The following is a 17,174-nucleotide window of genomic DNA, read 5'->3' as shown; positions in this document are numbered from 1 at the left end:
CTCTCCGCCTTCGTTGACTCGGTCTCCCACCACACCTTCTGCACAAGGCTTCACAAGGTCGGCAAAGCCCTAGAATGGATCAGCTCCTTCCTCACTGGCCGAACACAGAGAGTCAGACTTCCACAGTTCTACTCGGAACCTACAGAGATCAGATGCAGAGTGCTTCAGAGCTCCTCCCTGAGCCCCACCCTCTTCAACATCTACATAGCCCGCTAGCAGCCATTGTCAGAAGCCACAGACTAAAAGTCCTTTCCTACACCAATGACACACAGCTAATACTTTCCCTCACTGATGAACCCACAGCTGCCAAGCACAACTTCCACAACGGGATGAAGGCAGTCACCACCTGGATGACGACAGCTGCCTCAAGCTCAACTCAGAGAAGACCGAAGTCCTCATCATGGGCTCCACTCCCTTTGCCTGGGATGCCTCCTCGTGGCCCACAGTGTTCGGAACATCTCCACACCCACGGGCTATGCACAAAACCTCTGCATCATCCTGGACTCATCACTCTCAATGAACTGCCAAATCAATGCTGTCTTGTCCTCCTGCTTCCACACTCTCTGCCTAGTTCAGGATATTTTCAAGTGGATCCCCACCAAGTTCAGGAAAATGGTCACCCATATGCTCATCATCAGCAGACTCAACTACGGCAATACACTCCTGCGTACATCCATTACTCCTCTGCCAGACTCATCCTGAACATCCCCCGGCTCCCGATCAACAGAAGAATTACCTTGAAGCCCCTCATGCATGCCTACAAAGCCCTCCACAACACCAGACCTGTATACCTCAACCACAGCATCTCCTTCTGCACAACCACCAGACTTCTCTGCTCCACCCAACTTGCCACCATTCCACGGATCCGAAAGTTCTTGGCTGGAGGAAGATCCTTCTCCTATGTTGCTGTGACGAGCTGGAACTCCCTGCCTCTACATCACAGGCAATCACCATCACTGCCTCAATTCAGGAGAGGCCTCAAGACGTGTCCCTTTAACTGAACAGCAGATCCCCCCCCCACAGCAACTTTCCATCCGGATGGGTGAGTGGTCGCATTTTTCAAGAAATTTGAGTGAATGTGTTGCTTGTGCCACAATTTAGTGTCCATAGTGCGAGCAGTGCCAGGCATTGCTCGGATGTGCTGCCATTCGAGTTGATTTTGCTGCCGCTCGAGTAGAAAATCTAGTTGAGTGCAGCAGATCTACTCAAGAAGCAGCCCTCTGACTGCGACCACCCGCTTTAGAAAATTGTGCTAGGAGCCAACAAATTTTGTTCGCATTTTTGGACCTCGTGGCAACAATTTATGCCTCACAGCATTTGGCGGACTTTGGCTAGAACTCTGCATTAACGTGGAGTCACCAGATTCTTCCAATTCTGCAGTTAGAATGAAGCATTCATTCCACCTTGCTAGGAAATGGGGACTGAGTTTACACACATCATCAGAATATGTTGTCCTAATTCATAGCTAGGTCACTGTGCCCCATCTGAACCCCTAAGTTTACCAGGGCACCAGATGGTATCTGAAACTTCAGAACACGATCACTCGATATCTCTAAGAAAATCATGGAAAAGGATCTACCATGCCCAAAGGAGACACAAGAATGATACGAATTGACTTTTCAAATATTTATTGAAACAATCGTATTCTTGTATAAAAAGCTTCAGCTGCACTTACTAGTACGATGAAACATAACATTCTAACCAGCATTACAGGAATGGTGAAGATGATAAACAGTGCAACCATTATAACATTATAGTGTTATTATATTGTTATATAATTATATTTATATGCTTATCTAATTCTACTTGCACCAGCCAGAACATAGTGGGTGTACCCTCCGCCATATCTCTTGGGACAACCAACCCCCAAAACTTTGTATGTATCAGGAAGCTGATCTGGTGTAGAGCAAGCTATCGTCATTGGCAGGATGAGGTTTAGAGTTAGCAGGACTGTATCTCAGTCACAGTGCACAGCGTTCCAGGATATTCCCAACAGAAGTGGTCGTCTACCAAAATGTGCCACTGAGGTAGTTTCTATAATAAAAAATGCTGTTCCAATTGCACCGTGTCAAAGATGCAGAGCTGATGTGATGGTTTGTCTGAAGATTTAGAACTGTCTCCAATTGGACAACCAAATGCAAGAGCATCATGTTCAATGTCCCAAATCTTGGACTGAGTGTACAGGCAATCTTGATAATATGTCTACTAGGAAATGTACTGCTGGCAGAATAATTTAAAGTATATTATTGTGTCAGTGCAAAACATGCATAAAGTCAGCATTAGAAAAACGTGTGGTTTAAAATAGAGACTTTAATGCAGGCCATATTGAAACTTAGTAAAGTAGGCATTTAGCAGAAGTTGAGTGAGCAGTGGTTTCTGTGGTCGAATTTTGGATCAGCTGTTTAAAGGGCCTGGAGTTGGAATGCCATGGAAGTGGTTGCTTCAAAGGCAAGGACTACAAGAACGGAGCCGAGAACAGTAAGCATCATGGCCCAGGGAGCAGCTGCATCAGAGCTGAGACCAGTAAGGATCTTGGTCCACGGAGCAGCTGCATCAGAGCCCAGACCAGTAAGCATCTTGTTCCAGGGAGCAGCTGAATCAGAGCCAAGACCAGTAAGCATCTTGGTCCACGGAGCAGCTGCATCAGAGCCCAGACCAGTAAGCATCTTGGTGCAGGGAGCAGCTGCATCAGAGCCAAGACCAGTAAGCATCTTGGTCCAGGGAGCAGCTGCATCAGAGCCAAGACCAGTAAGCATCTTGTTCCAGGGAGCAGCTGCATCAGAGCCAAGACCAGTAAGCATCTTGGTCCAGGGAGCAGCTGCATCAGAGCCAAGACCAGTAAGCATCTTGTTCCAGGGAGCAGCTGCATCAGAGCCGATACCAGTAAGCATGTTGTTCCAGGGAGCAGCTGCATCGGAGCCGAGGCCAGTAAGCATCTTGTTCCAGGGAGCAGCTGCATCAGAGCCGATACCAGTAAGCATCTTGGTCCAGGGAGCAGCTGCATCAGAGCCAAGACCAGTAAGCATCTTGGTCCAGGGAGCAGCTGCATCAGAGCCAAGACCAGTAAGCATCTTGTTCCAGGGAGCAGCTGCATCAGAGCCGATACCAGTAAGCATCTTGTTCCAGGGAGCAGCTGCATCAGAGCCGATACCAGTAAGCATCTTGGTCCAGGGAGCAGCTGCATCAGAGCCAAGACCAGTAAGCATCTTGGTCCAGGGAGCAGCTGCATCAGAGCTGAGACCAGTAAGCATCTTGGTCCACGGAGCAGCTGCATCAGAGCCCAGACCAGTAAGCATCTTGGTCCAGGGAGCAGCTGCATCAGAGCCGATACCAGTAAGCATCTTGGTCCAGGGAGCAGCTGCATCAGAGCCAAGACCAGTAAGCATCTTGGTCCAGGGAGCAGCTGCATCAGAGCTGAGACCAGTAAGCATCTTGGTCCAGGGAGCAGCTGCATCAGAGCTGAGACCAGTAAGCATCTTGGTCCAGGGAGCAGCTGCATGAGAGCCGAGACCAGTAAGCAGTGGCGGCTCCCATAGGGCATGCTGTGACATCAGAGCCGAGACCAGTAAGCATCTTGTTCCAGGGAGCAGCATCATCAGAGCCGAGACCAGTAAGCACCTTGGTCCAGGGAGCAGCTGCATCAGAGGCGAGACCAGTAAGCATCTTGTTCCAGGGAGCAGCATCATCAGAGCCGAGACCAGTAAGCATCTTGGTCCAGGGAGCAGCTGCATCAGAGCCGAGACCAGTAAGAATCTTGTTCCAGGGAGCAGCTGCATCAAAGCCGAGACCAGTAAGCATCTTGGTCCACGGAGCAGTTGCATCAGAGCCGAGACCAGTAAGAATCTTGTTCCAGGGAGGCGCTGCATGAGAGCCGAGACCAGTAAGCATCTTGTTCCACGGAGCAGCTGCATCAAAGCCGAGACCAGTAAGCATCTTGTTCCAGGGAGCAGCTGCATCAGAGCCGAGACCAGTAGGCCTCTTGTTCCAGGGAGCAGCTGCATCAGAGCCGAGACCAGTAAGCATCTTGTTCCAGGGAGCAGCATCATCAGAGCCGAGACCAGTAAGCATCTTGGTCCAGGGAGCAGCTGCATCAGAGCCGAGACCAGTAAGAATCTTGTTCCAGGGAGCAGCTGCATCAAAGCCGAGACCAGTAAGCATCTTGGTCCACGGAGCAGTTGCATCAGAGCCGAGACCAGTAAGAATCTTGTTCCAGGGAGCAGCTGCATCAAAGCCGAGACCAGTAAGCATCTTGTTCCAGGGAGCAGCTGCATCAGAGCCGAGACCAGTAAGCATCTTGTTCCAGGGAGCAGCTGCATCAGAGGCGACACCAGTAAGCATCTTGTTCCAGGGAGCAGCTGCATCAGAGGCGACACCAGTAAGCATCTTGGTCCAGGGAGCAGCTGCATCAGAGGCGACACCAGTAAGCATCTTGTTCCAGGGAGCAGCTGCATCAGAGCCAAGACCAGTAAGCATCTTGTTCCAGGGAGCAGCATCATCAGAGCCGAGACCAGTAAGCACCTTGGTCCATGGAGCAGCTGCATCAATGCCGAGGCCAGTAAGCATCTTGGTCCAGGGAGCAGCTGCATCAGAGCCGAGACCAGTAAGCAGTGGCAGCTTGCATAGGGCGTGCTGGGGAGCGATGAGGCAGGGGAGGGGCAGGGTGGGGGGGTAGTAAACTTAGACATACAACGGAATGGAGGAAATTAATCACTCCTCTGTTACGTCGTATGCCCGAGTTTACTAACCTCCCACCTTGCCCCTCCCCCGCACCACCGCCCCGCAGCACGCCCTATGTGAGCCGCCACTGCTAGTAAGCATCTGTTTGTGAAGCAAAAAAGTAGCAGCTTCAGAGATCAGAGATCCTAATATTTTAGACTGATGTTTTTCATATTTATTGGTCATTTGTACAACTTCAAAGTTCGTATCGAGCAGACCAGTATTTTGGATTCTTCTCAGGAAGGCTTTTTTGGTGGTTGCTTCACTCATCGGTGATCTGCAGAGGCTGGTGGACAAAGGTGAAACTAAGGCCCTGGTTTCATTAGATCTCTTAGCAGCCTGATATTGACCATACTACTCTGCCTATCAGATTCAGGAATGTGGTTATGTCTGGGAGAGTACTCAAATAGCTGATGTTTGTGATCGGCCATCACCAAATTGTCATACTACCACCTTTTCATTCTTAGCCAGAAGCTCTTGATTGTGATGTGCAGCATGGTTCAATTCTTTCCCCTTGCTATATGAGACTGTTGTTGCTCCTTCTCAACCAGATGGATGTGCACTTTGACCTCTACGCTGAGGAGACCCAGGTGATATTTGGGCAGTCTTGGGGGGTGTCTATCTTCTCCAATATGGCACATAGCTTAGCCTTGGTGTGTTGGTTGATGTCAGAGTATTGTATAGAACAAAACTCTTAGAAAGTGTAACTATTGATCTTTCACCTGAGATTCTTGCTTGGCCGCTCACTATTGGTTCTTCTCCCTCTTCGTCCCCAGTACTTCGGACCTTGGGACTCATGCTTGACTCTAGCTTACTGCTTGATGCACAGGTAGTCAAGGCAGCCGGTTCCTGTTATTTCTAGTTGTAAACTCTACAGAACATCCTTCTTTTTGTTGATAGGAAAGTTTACCCCTCTGTAATGAATGCATGTGTTTAATCTCACTTTGGTTATCTCAAAGCAATTCATTTAACTTCTCCAAAAATGTTTTGAATCTCCTTCAGCTTATTCAAGACACAAACACCAGGCTTCTTTGTAGGGTGGAAAGAAGACATAGTCTTCCACTCTTCTTAATACCACTCATTTGTCCTCCCATCCGTAGTAAAATATTCCTCCAATCAATGGTTGTTGTACATAAGGCCATTCTCCAAGGGTTTCTGGATTCCATTCCTCTTAGATTCAGGAGGTTAGAAAATTCAGAGCCTCTTCCCTTCATGAATGCGCCTTCTCAGTGGTGGCAGTCAAAGGATGAAAATCTCCAACTCTTTCTGTACAATCTGAACACTCGCTCCTTTGTTTTAGGTTGATGGTGAAAGCCAACATGTTCAGCAACAGAGCAGCTGTGTTTTGTGTGTTCTGAACTTCAGAGTAGGTAGGCAATATAAACAACTCTAATGTAATGTAACATAACATAACATGACATAACATAACCAGGAAGCAGCTGCTTCAGGGAAAGGATATAAGAAGCAGCTGGGAAGATGTTGGAGCAGTAAACATCCATTATAACGCAGTCATTACATCACACTTTTTTTTACAACGCAACTGATACAACGCAACTGCCTTTACATCTCATGCCATTACAACACGTCATTACAACGCATATCACTACAAAGCATGCCATTACAATGCATGCCATTACAACGCATTATTAGGTAAGTAATGGAGACTTTTTAGTTTTAGGGTGGGTCTGGGTTTTGGGGCAGATAGGAATAGTATTTTTTACCCCTACACTGTCACTTTCCCTACTGTTGCAGTCACTGGAGTGGGAATAGTAATTTTTACCCCTACACTATCCAACACTTACCCTACTGTTGCACTTACTGAAGTTGGAATAGTAATTTTTACCCCTACGCTATCCAACACTTACCCTACTGTTGCCCTAAAAGTATTATGCAATGTAATGGAATTTGTTCTAAAGGTAGTTTTAAAAAATGCGCTGTAAAATCATGCGGTGTAATGGTAGTTGCGATGTAAAAACCACGTTGTAAAAGCATGCGTTGTAATTGTTTCTTTGTAACATCATATATTCGCTGGAGCACGTCCCGCAGCCCTCACTGGACCACTCATTCTTCTTCTGATGGCAATGCATGACCATGGACAGACCTTGGGCACAATATTCAACTGTAAACTTAATAGGGAAAGTTATAGATGCCACAAACCCTCAGCCCACTAACTCCTATTTCACTGAAATTAGTGTTTTGTTTTCCTTACCAAGGTGCCCTGATTTAGGTTCAGGTACACTCGTCCATCATCACTGACTTCCTCCAGGTCACTTCCTGCAGTATTTTCTCCCTCACCTCCTCAGAGTGGAGTGCCACCATACTCTTCCACCCCTACATTTTTGGGGAAGTCTATAGGCTTTCTTTACCCTGTATACTGTCCCTCAAAGTCAGTGTGTGCACCCATTAGGTCACACAACACATGGTACTTTTCAGCAATTGACAAATCCTGCAGGATTGCAGAAGGCTCTCCCACAAAACTAAGGGTAGGTCAATTTTTATAATCAGATTTGAGGCCGTTTAAAATAGCAGTTTTTAAAGGAAACCGTTTTGTCCTTTATGGCCTTAGCTTCTGTTGTCTGCTGTTCAAGTTCTTGAATGTTTTCTACAAAACTAATGCCCTGTGGGCACCATGTTATGGACATCCCAGTTCTACATGCCCTGGTGGATTTTCAGTAGACGGAGTGGAGAGATGGGCAGGCAGCTTGAACTGGGTGCAGGAGCACCAAGAACTAGCAGCCGTCTTGAATAGCCCAAGCAGCCATTTTGAACAGCCCAAGCAACTATCTTGAACAGCCCAAGGAGACACCTTTAACACTTCATGTAACCTTCTTGAACAGCCCAATCAATCTAGACTGATTTGCATATGGCTTGGTCCAAACTGGGGTGGCATAGTGAGCAAAAGACCAATGGATTAAACCTAGATATGTGACTGTTATGTTCACCCTAAGTGGGATGGGTACGCCCAGACATGGGTCCCTAGCTCATTATGCCACTGGATTCAAGCTAGCCTGGCTGATGAGGGGTAATACCCTGAAACTGGTCCCATGATGCTTCTTTCCAGTCCAGGGAGGACCTGGCCTGGCTGTTCGGGCTGAACTGTTCCCATGAGGAACAGGATTAAGACTTATATGCATATGACTGGTTCCGAACGGGGGTGACACAGTGAGCAAGAGAATCATGGATTAAATCTAGATGTGTGAGTGGTTAAAAAGTTTTAGCACTTCGGCCATCATCTTGTGTTTTCTTTTACAGCCCAAGCAGCCATCTTGAACATTTCACGCAGCCATCTTGAACAGCCCAAGCTGCCATCTTGAACACTTCATGCAGCCATCTTGAACAGCCCAAGCAGTCTTTTTAAACAGTGCAAGCCATCTGGAACAGCCCAAGCAGTAATCTTGACTTGCCCATGCTATCGGTGACACTTTTAGCCAGTCATGTAAGCTAACAGGACCGCGCATCCTGAGAACTGTAGATATACAATTGGGATGCTAAAACTGAAACTACAAATACCAGAATGCAAAGTGTGCTTGGCTTGAAAATGAATGCTACCTCAACATAATATGATTTATGTTTTCCATTGGTGTCTTGCATTTGAGATGAAACATCCAGGAGACAGAAAGACAGCTTGTGTTCAGAAGGAAGCATTAGTTACTGGATTTCTCTTACAGACCACATAATGTATGCTCTCTCCTGACTCAGGGGCTTATTTACAAGCCCCTTGTGCCACCCCTACGTCACTTTTCCCATGTTAAAAATGACGTAAAAGTGGCGCAAGGGACTCGTAATTAAGCCCCTCAGAGTAAAACGTGACAAAAAAATGACCCAGTATTCCTTTAAAGTCCTAAAACTGTTTCTGCACAAGAAGTTATGTTTTGAACACTAAACCCTCTAGGATAGTACTAGGGCAGACATCAGGTTACTTTGTTACCAAGAAATCATTCAGCAGAAATGGAGAAACAAAGTGTACCTGTTATTGCAGGCTCTACGATGATCGCGAAGGTCTCAACGGACGGAGAGGTTGTAGGGGCCAGTGTTGTAGAGTCGCTTGGAATGGTCTCAGGTATTAAGATGATTTCTGTTAAAAGCACACACATACAGTGTCAGTGAGGAGAGGCTTCAACACTACCTCTACTTGTAACATCAGAATTGCTGCTATAAATATTAACCCTTCTTAAGGTAGACAAATAAACAACCTCCTCATACTAGTTACGAAAAGGGTGACCTCACCCTTGTGACGGGCACCGCTAAAGTAAAATGTACATGAATTTTTAAAATCTTGAATGTCCTAAGATGGTTTATTATTTATTTATTTTCTAGTTTTATATAGCTCAAACTCGATCCGAAGTTATCAGAGCGCTTTACATGAGCACCAGTTGCCTTGCAAACAGACACATTAATTTTGTTAGGCACGGTGAGATTAAGTAATTTGCCCGGAATCACAGTATGGCGAGGGTCCCTGCCCAGACTCCAACATCGAGGTCGACCGCTCTAGACGTTAGGGCACATCCTCTCCCAGATGTCTTTTTAACATTTAACTCAATTTATGGCTCACGCCTGAGCACATACCTCCTCTCCTACTTCCTGTCTGTCTTTCATTTGTATGTCTCCAGCTGGAGATGTACAAAAAACAGAAGGGGGAGGTAGAGCAAAAAAGGAGATGGATTCTAGCTCCACAGAATACTTTAATAAACAAAGAGAATCCAGCCCGCAGGAAGGGTGAAGTGTTCAACAGTGTGTTGGAGCACTTAGTGTTTTGTAAAATACCCCTCACACACCAAAAGGCCCCTTGGTGTCATGCTTCATCATCGGGGTCTTCGCACCCCTCTAACGGGATGCGGCGTGCTACGACCTACGAATACGTGGGAGCACTGACAGTTGATAACTATAGGTGGTGCATGTGTTTTGGGTGTATTTACAAGTGAGTGGTGGGATGTGGTGAAGGTTTAAAAAGTACCTGGCACGTGAGTGTATTAGATCAAAAATTTATTCGTAACTCCGGCTGGTACTATTAAAAAAGGTGCAGTGTGAGGTCAGATCTGTCGTGTTTATGGACAGGACCTCAGGTGTGCGTCGACATGTTTCGGAGGCAAAGCTCCTTCTTCAGGACGGGGGCACAACTTCCCCACCTTACTCACGTATTTCTAAAATACCAAGATGTGGTAATAATGGTACAAAAGTGAAAAAAGGCTATAATGTGCCTACAGCGGTCTGCTACAAGTTCAATGACTTATGAAGCTTGCTTGCTTGCTTCATGAGCAAAAAGGTCGTCTGGGGTGTTGCTATTAGTGCAATAGGCAAAAAGGTCGTCTGGGGTGTTGCTATTAGTGCAATAGGATCGGGACGTACTAATCACCGTCTTACCCCACACGCTGCTCCGCTGAAGTACGTGAGTAAGGTGGGGAAGTTGTACCCCCGTCCTGAAGAAGGAGCTTTGCCTCCGAAACATGTCGACGCACACCTGAGGTCCTGTCCATAAACACGACAGATCTGACCTCAAACTGCACCTTTTTTAATAGTACCAGCCGGAGTTACGAATACATTTTTGATCTAATACACTAACGTGCAAGGTACTTTTTAAACCTTCATCACGTCCCAACACTCACTTGTAAATACACCCAAAACACATGCACCACATATAGTTATCAACTGTAAGTGCTCCCACGTATTCGAGGTCGTAGCACGCCGCATCCCGTTAGAGGGGTGCGAAGACCCCGATGATGAAGCATGACACCAAGGGGCCTTTTGGTGTGTGAGGGGTATTTTACAAAACACTAAGTGCTCCAACACACTGTTGAACACTTCACCCTTCCTGCGGGCTGGATTCTCCAGCTGGAGATGGGCACAGATCTGTGATCCTCCTGAGGTGAGGCAGGATGAGGCCCTGTCCTCTATGCTGGCAGTCTCACCTCACCCATCAGCAGGGCCACTGAAAATATTTAATTTTTCACCCATGGCATTTATTGCATAAATGTGGATTTGCCACATTTACTACTTAATCCATCATCTACTGCATAATCTGCAGATTTTAAGGAAAAAAATGTTTCTATTTTAAATTCAGGAGGATGTGGCTGTGCACTGCTGAATATCAACTCTTTTTTAACGTCTATTAAACCGTGCTCCTAGGGATAACTCCCCGCTCTGGAGTAAACAGTATCACATAGAAGTAGCACCGACACTGGTGTATGGGTGTCCCCTAGGGCACTGGTGAAGGGAGGCTGTTAACTAACAGCAATCTTTTCGATGAATTTCAAAAAGACACGAATATATTTGCTTGTCATTCAAATTTAATCATGACGAATCCAATGGAGAGTTACATTATCTCTTGGTACTTCAATGACGTGATTCACAAGATAGCGGTATTTACAAGCTATCATAATATTCAATCCCAATGCATTTCGGCATGTGCCTTCATCAGGGATAATCTGTTGAGAAATAATAAATTATGTTGTACTAATCTGTATCCGTCTCTGAACATATATCCATCACCATGTTAATACATCTTTTAAGAAATCATTAAAACAAAAACATTTCTGAAAAATAAATGTACTGTTATCAAATACAAGAAACCTCATTAATCGCTCGCTATGACGAACTCATTACACTAATATCGTGCGTTGATGTAAGGAGGCTATTCGTACTAAGTAGACTCTCAGCGCAAACAAATACATGTAAGATTAGTGGATCGCTAGCTTATTAAAAACGATCTAAGTGAGTTGCAATGTTACGCGCGTTTACATGAGAAATAGTAACACCGGAACAAGCTGATGTGTTATATACGCAGCTCATACGAGCTTACCGTCTGATTTCACGGAGTATTTCAACAAGTTAACCGGCAAGTCGTCATCACCATCGTGGTTTGGGCAAAACCGAAGCGTGTGACGCGCATTAAGGGGTGTGGTTAAATGCCGTGTTTACTAAACGCGTGAAGCGTATTTAAAGAGACGGGAGCATTTGTCCCTTTACGTGTATCTCAATAAAGTAAACGCAAACCTTACAGAACTACCTCCGATATCAGCAATTAATGAAACAGTAAACTAAATGCTAATGCATAAAAGGACAGGAAATAAAACATAAAGTTCTGCTGTGAAAACATCCCTGCATCAGTCAGTTCCAGCGTCTGTTGAGATTCATTAATCCATAAATCACAAGAATAAGAAACAGAAAAATGATTTATAGATAACATCCAAATTCAGTGCGCTCATTCATTCCTTTGGGTTTTAAAGTTTGTAAGTGGTATATCCAAAATTTCTCTCGTTTGAGAAGCATTTTCTTATTGTCTCTATCTTCACTTTTTGCTATGATTTCCAACACACGTGCTTTAATTTGACTCACTTGGTGGTTAGCTTCAATAAAGTGTGCAGCTACAACTGACTTTAAAGCTTTAGTCCTGATGATACGTTTGTGTTCATTAAGTCTCACTTTTAGTTTTCTTTCAGTCTGCCCAATATACGCTTTTCCGCACGGGCATTTAATCATATAGATGATATTCGAGGTGTCACATGTTGCATTCACTTGTAATTTTATTTCGTTGCCCCTCATGGGGTGAGTGATACTATTGCCTTGTAGAATGTTATTACAATTATTACAGTTCCAGCACGGAACTGTGCCTTTGTAATTAACTGTGCATGTTTTTGGAACTGGTTGCTTGATAATTTCACCAAGGTTTCTGCCTCTGCTGAATGCGTACACAGGAATTTCTTGAAAAATGTTGTTGAAGTCTGGTTCAACTTGAAGTAAAGACCAATGCTTCTTGATGATACTTTTATATCGGACACTAGCCGTTGAAAATGTACTCACGCATGTGATTTTGGGTTCTTTCGGGGTTTTCTTTGTTGTCAATAGTTGCATCCTATCTTTAGAATTTGCTTGCTCCATGGCTTGTTTCAGAGTGCCTTCAGGATAACCTCTATCTTTGAAACGTTGTATCATGTTCTGGGATTGTGTCTTGAATTCCTCTGGGTCTGAGACTATTTTAATTCGTAGTAGTTGTGAGAAAGGTAAATGCTGCCTCAACGCTTGTTGGTGAAAGCTCTGGTAGGCTAACATGTTGTTCCGATCTGTTGATTTTGTGAATAGTGTAGTTTTAAAATTCATATTGTGTCTTTTAATGGTTACATCCAGGTAGTTGATCTTATGTTTTTGTATTTCAAAAGTGAATTGTATTCGCTCATCCACTTCATTAAGATCCTTGATGTTATTGATCAGTTCATCCTCACTGTCTATTTTAAATTCACCAAAAGTTTCTTATTGCTATATTTGGATATAAAACTGGTGCTAATGAGGTGAAACCTTTGCTCACAGAGTGTTAAGATGTAAAATTTAAAAAATAAGGATGTAGTGGTAGAACAGATTATGCCCCATTAGGCAGCATAATTTGCCTTTTCATGCTATATAATTTAGTCAACCGACCCTGACACATATTTTGAACCTCCAATGCTGCATTATTCCAGTGGCCCTTTGGCAAGGAGAGGATCTTTTCCATATGAAGACAGACAGTAAAGGAACCCATGCTGAACCAGCATTTCTCACCATCCATTAACAGGGCTCAGCAAGTGCTTTCAATTGAGGAATGTACCTGTGGGTCACCAAAGATCACCCTTCCTTTCTTAGAGCTTAGTTCATTTTTTATGGAGCAAACTTGGCCCAAGGGCATTATATTGCTCTACACAAGCCACTGACATTTTATGTGAAACCCAAACAGTATACATTTTTTCAATTCATTCACACAGATGCAACATTATTTGATGAGAACCACTGGATGTTGACAAGAGGCCAGGATCCAATCTTGGTTCCTCAGTAGAAAAGTCCACAACTCTGACCTCTAGTTCACATCTCTTCACTAGTAAACATGTGTCTGCTAAAAGACAAAGAAATTCAGCATTCTCTTACACATAAAAACCTTGATAGTTTAAACTGCACATAATTATATGAATATAAGAAACCTTGTTCCGGTGCCTTTGCTGAAGGCCTTTCAATGAGTTACAGCTGTGGCTGGCTCTGTAGCTGTGTCTACCTGGACGCATTCCAACCTAATAAAGTTTACCCACAGTGCCACCCTAAACAGACACCTGCCATATGCAAATCAGTACTGACCCTGCTCCTCATGGGAAGAGTGCAGCTGTGCCAGGCAAAGTTCCCCTCCAGAAGAGAGCACAGCATCAGAAAGAGTATGGCCATTTATGTCTCATCAGAGAGATGGAGCAAGGGTGAGGTGGCATAGCAAGCAAGGGACCCCTGTCTGGGCATAGACATGGCCACTTATAACGCTATATCAAACACACAAAAGATGATCGGGAATGCTTATGAATAGTTCAAAGCACTGGCAATCACACTGCGGAAGATTCCAACCTATCATTTTCTCCCACTCTAGACAGAAGCCCACCTTATGCAAACCAGTACTGACCCTGAACCTCCTGGGGATACTTCATCCCAAGGCGCCATCTGATGCCCCCTCCTGAAGATAACACAAGCAACCCCAGACCAGTTTTAGCCTCGTCAGGCTTCATCAGTGAGGTATAGCATGGATTATGTGGCAAAGTAAGCAAGAGACCCAGGTCTGGTTATACCCATGCCTCTCGATGCGTTGCATCAAAAAATACAAAGGTGATGGAAGTAATGCATGCAAATAGTCTAACACACTGGCATTCTCTCTGGATAGTATTCCAAGCCATCATGTTTTACTCACTGTGCCACTCCAGAGAGAAGCTCACCTTATGCAAATCATTGCTGACCCTGCGCCTCATGGGAACTGTCCACCCCGAGCAGCCAGATTCCCCTTCAGAAGGAAACACAAGCAATCCTCACCTCAAGCAGTTATAGAGGAGATCTAAGTAGGTCTAAACCAGTCAGTATTGCTTGTGGTCCCATCTGGAGGAGATGTAGCCTGGATGCTAGGGCCGAATTATTCATATTGGGCAGGTCCCAGGATGATTTGCATATGGGAGGTATCAGTCTAGAATTGAATAGTGGGCCAAAAACAATGGTCTTGACAGTGGTGGAGATAAATTCAAGCGTTCCATCCATGACTGTGTTCCTTGTTCCATCAATTTTTAAAGATATAAAATATGTATCTACAGTATGCCAGGTTCTGCAAAATGTCATATTCCTACTAATTTGGGAGAAATCACAGCTCATTGCATCCTAGGATTCATTAGAACCAAGTTCTGCACAGACCTTGAGATGGCCTTTCTTCCACTGGATGGATAGCCACCCTTAAATCTCCTCTGATATCTCTGTTCATCAAGAGTTGGGCTCTAGAAAAAGAGTGACTACAAAGTCAGCGATTCATATCAAACACAAGAGCCTTGATCCCCTGTTCTTGTCTCTGCCTCAAACCACCATCTATTGTCTCATTGGTGATCCTGTATTTCCAACCTGTAATTTCTGATCCAATTCTCTCAGAACATCAGAAGGGAATGGTCATGGTGGTTGGTCGACTCAAGCCTGCTGAAAGATGAGTCCTGGATTCTCCCCTTCTGATGGTTTTAACCACAGACACCATGTAAATGGGAGGGGGCCACCCTCTACTACTTTGTGGTTTGAGGACCGTGGTTAAAGTTGGAAAGAAATTATTCATTCAATTGTAGAGGGTTGGTGCAGTTGTCCAGGTTCTAAAGCATTCCCTCCTCTCCTGGCAGGCCATGCTGTATTAGTTTGTTGAGACAATCACCTGACTTGCTTGTATGTAATAGACAAGGGAAAAAGCAAAGTCAACCCCTACCAAATATAGCTTACTTCTTCGGTTCGGTGGAGCATTCCATCTGTTTTTTGAAGGGGATTTTCTCTTGCAGGACAGAGAATTCCCTATTAGATGATCTGAATGGAGTGCTTTGCTTCTCTTTGACGTTCATCTCCATTCGGACCCATTTTGGTTCTTGATTCTCCATCTAGGCATTCCTCGGATGGACCTGCTCACATCCTCCTCAGGGGCTCCAATTCCGCAATATTTTTACCAGGTCAACATGCCCAATGGCGTTGGGAATAGTAGTCCTCTCCTACGGGTGGGCCACAGTTCTCCTTTAGCATTTCATCTTATTCCTCTCCTCCATGGGTGCTGAGAAATATTCAGCAGGAGAAAGCTCAGATATTTGGAATGTTGACAGCTCCATTGAAGACAGTGGAATAGCTGTGGGCTTATAACGCCAGGTGTAAGCCCGGAGCTCCAACATTCCACAGCTTATCTTCTTGTTTCTCCCTTTTTAATTTAGAACATTCTACTTTTCATGGGCGGAATGTTCAAATAGCCTTATAGCCCTTCTGCCTCGGACTAGGCTATTGTTAAAGGCCTCCTCCCTCATTAACCTCTTGCATGCTCATGACGAGCTGAGCTCGTCATGAGCCATGGCGCTCCGGTGCTCATGACGAGCTCAGCTCGTCATGAGCCGTGGAACGCTCGCATGCGGAGATAATTCCCCTGCTGTGCTGAGCGTTCCACGGCAGGTAATGCACCTGTGACAAGCTGAGCTCGTCATGAGCACAGGAGCGCCGTGCCTCATGACGAGCTCAGCTCGTCATGAGCATGCGGGCGCCGTTCGCGCCCCCAGCACAGCGGGAAAATAACCCCCGCAACGAAGGGGTTCAAGTTCAAGTTCAAGTTCATGTATTTATAAAGCGCACTACTCACCCAGAGGGTCTCAAGGCGCTGGAGGGAGGGGTTTACTTTTTATCAAATAGCCATGTTTTCAGTTCTTTTCTGAAGGAGATGTGATTGGATGATCTTAGTTGGCGGGTGGGATGGTAGAAGGACAGTCGGGAGTTGAGGCATTCGGGTCCTAGATTATAAAGGGCCTTGTGTGCGTGGGTAAGAAGGCGGAAAGTAATTCTTTTGTTGACGGGAAGCCAGTGGAGGTTTTTTAAGTGACCGGTGATGTGCTCTTGGCGCGGGATGTCTAATATGAGTCTCGCTGATGCGTTTTGGATGCGCTGGAGTTTTTTCTGCAATTTTGTTGTAATTCCGGCGTAGAGTGTGTTGCCATAGTCCAGTCGACTCGTGACCAGTGCATGGGTGACAGTCTTTCTTGTTTCGAGGGGGATCCAGCGAAAGATCTTTTTGAGAATGCGAAGGACGTTGAAGCAGGAGGACGATACGGCGTTGACTTGTCTGGACATTGAGAGGGAGGAGTCTAGAATGACGCCAAGGTTACGTGCATGGTCTGTGGGTGTGGGCGCAGATCCCAAAGCGGAAGGCCACCAGGAGTCGTCCCAAGCTGAGGGGGAGGATCCTAGGATGAGCACCTCCGTCTTGTCTGAGTTGAGTTTTAAGCGGCTCTGTTTCATCCATTCGGCTACTTCTTTCATACCTTCGTGAAGGTTGTTTTTGGCGGTGTTGGGATCTTTGGTGAGGGAAAGGATTAGCTGGGTGTCGTCAGCGTAGGAGATGATGTTGAGGTTGTGTTGACGTGCGATGGAGGCGAGGGGACTCATGTAGACGTTGAAGAGGGTGGGACTGAGTGAGGAGC

At 45.5% G+C, this 17,174-nt stretch overlaps 1 protein-coding gene across 1 annotated transcript in view; it reads right to left on the bottom strand.

Moving 5' to 3' along the window:
- The window catches only part of LOC144827873 (uncharacterized), a 448,943-nt gene extending 433,341 nt beyond the window's left edge, over window positions 1-15,602 (bottom strand). The window contains exons 1-3 of the mRNA XM_078686037.1: window positions 15,451-15,602; window positions 9,283-9,326; window positions 8,684-8,791 (exon numbers count right to left, since the gene is read on the bottom strand). Coding sequence (XP_078542163.1) covers window positions 8,684-8,791; window positions 9,283-9,326; window positions 15,451-15,602 — 304 coding nt within the window. The remainder of the gene's footprint in view (window positions 1-8,683; window positions 8,792-9,282; window positions 9,327-15,450) is intronic.
- Window positions 15,603-17,174: the final 1,572 nt, after the last annotated feature.

Source organism: Lissotriton helveticus, chromosome 4_1, assembly GCF_964261635.1.
Source record: "Lissotriton helveticus chromosome 4_1, aLisHel1.1, whole genome shotgun sequence".
NCBI lineage: Eukaryota > Metazoa > Chordata > Amphibia > Caudata > Salamandridae > Lissotriton > Lissotriton helveticus.
Note: the sequence above shows the minus strand (reverse complement) of the source record. Positions and strands in the feature narration are given on the sequence as shown.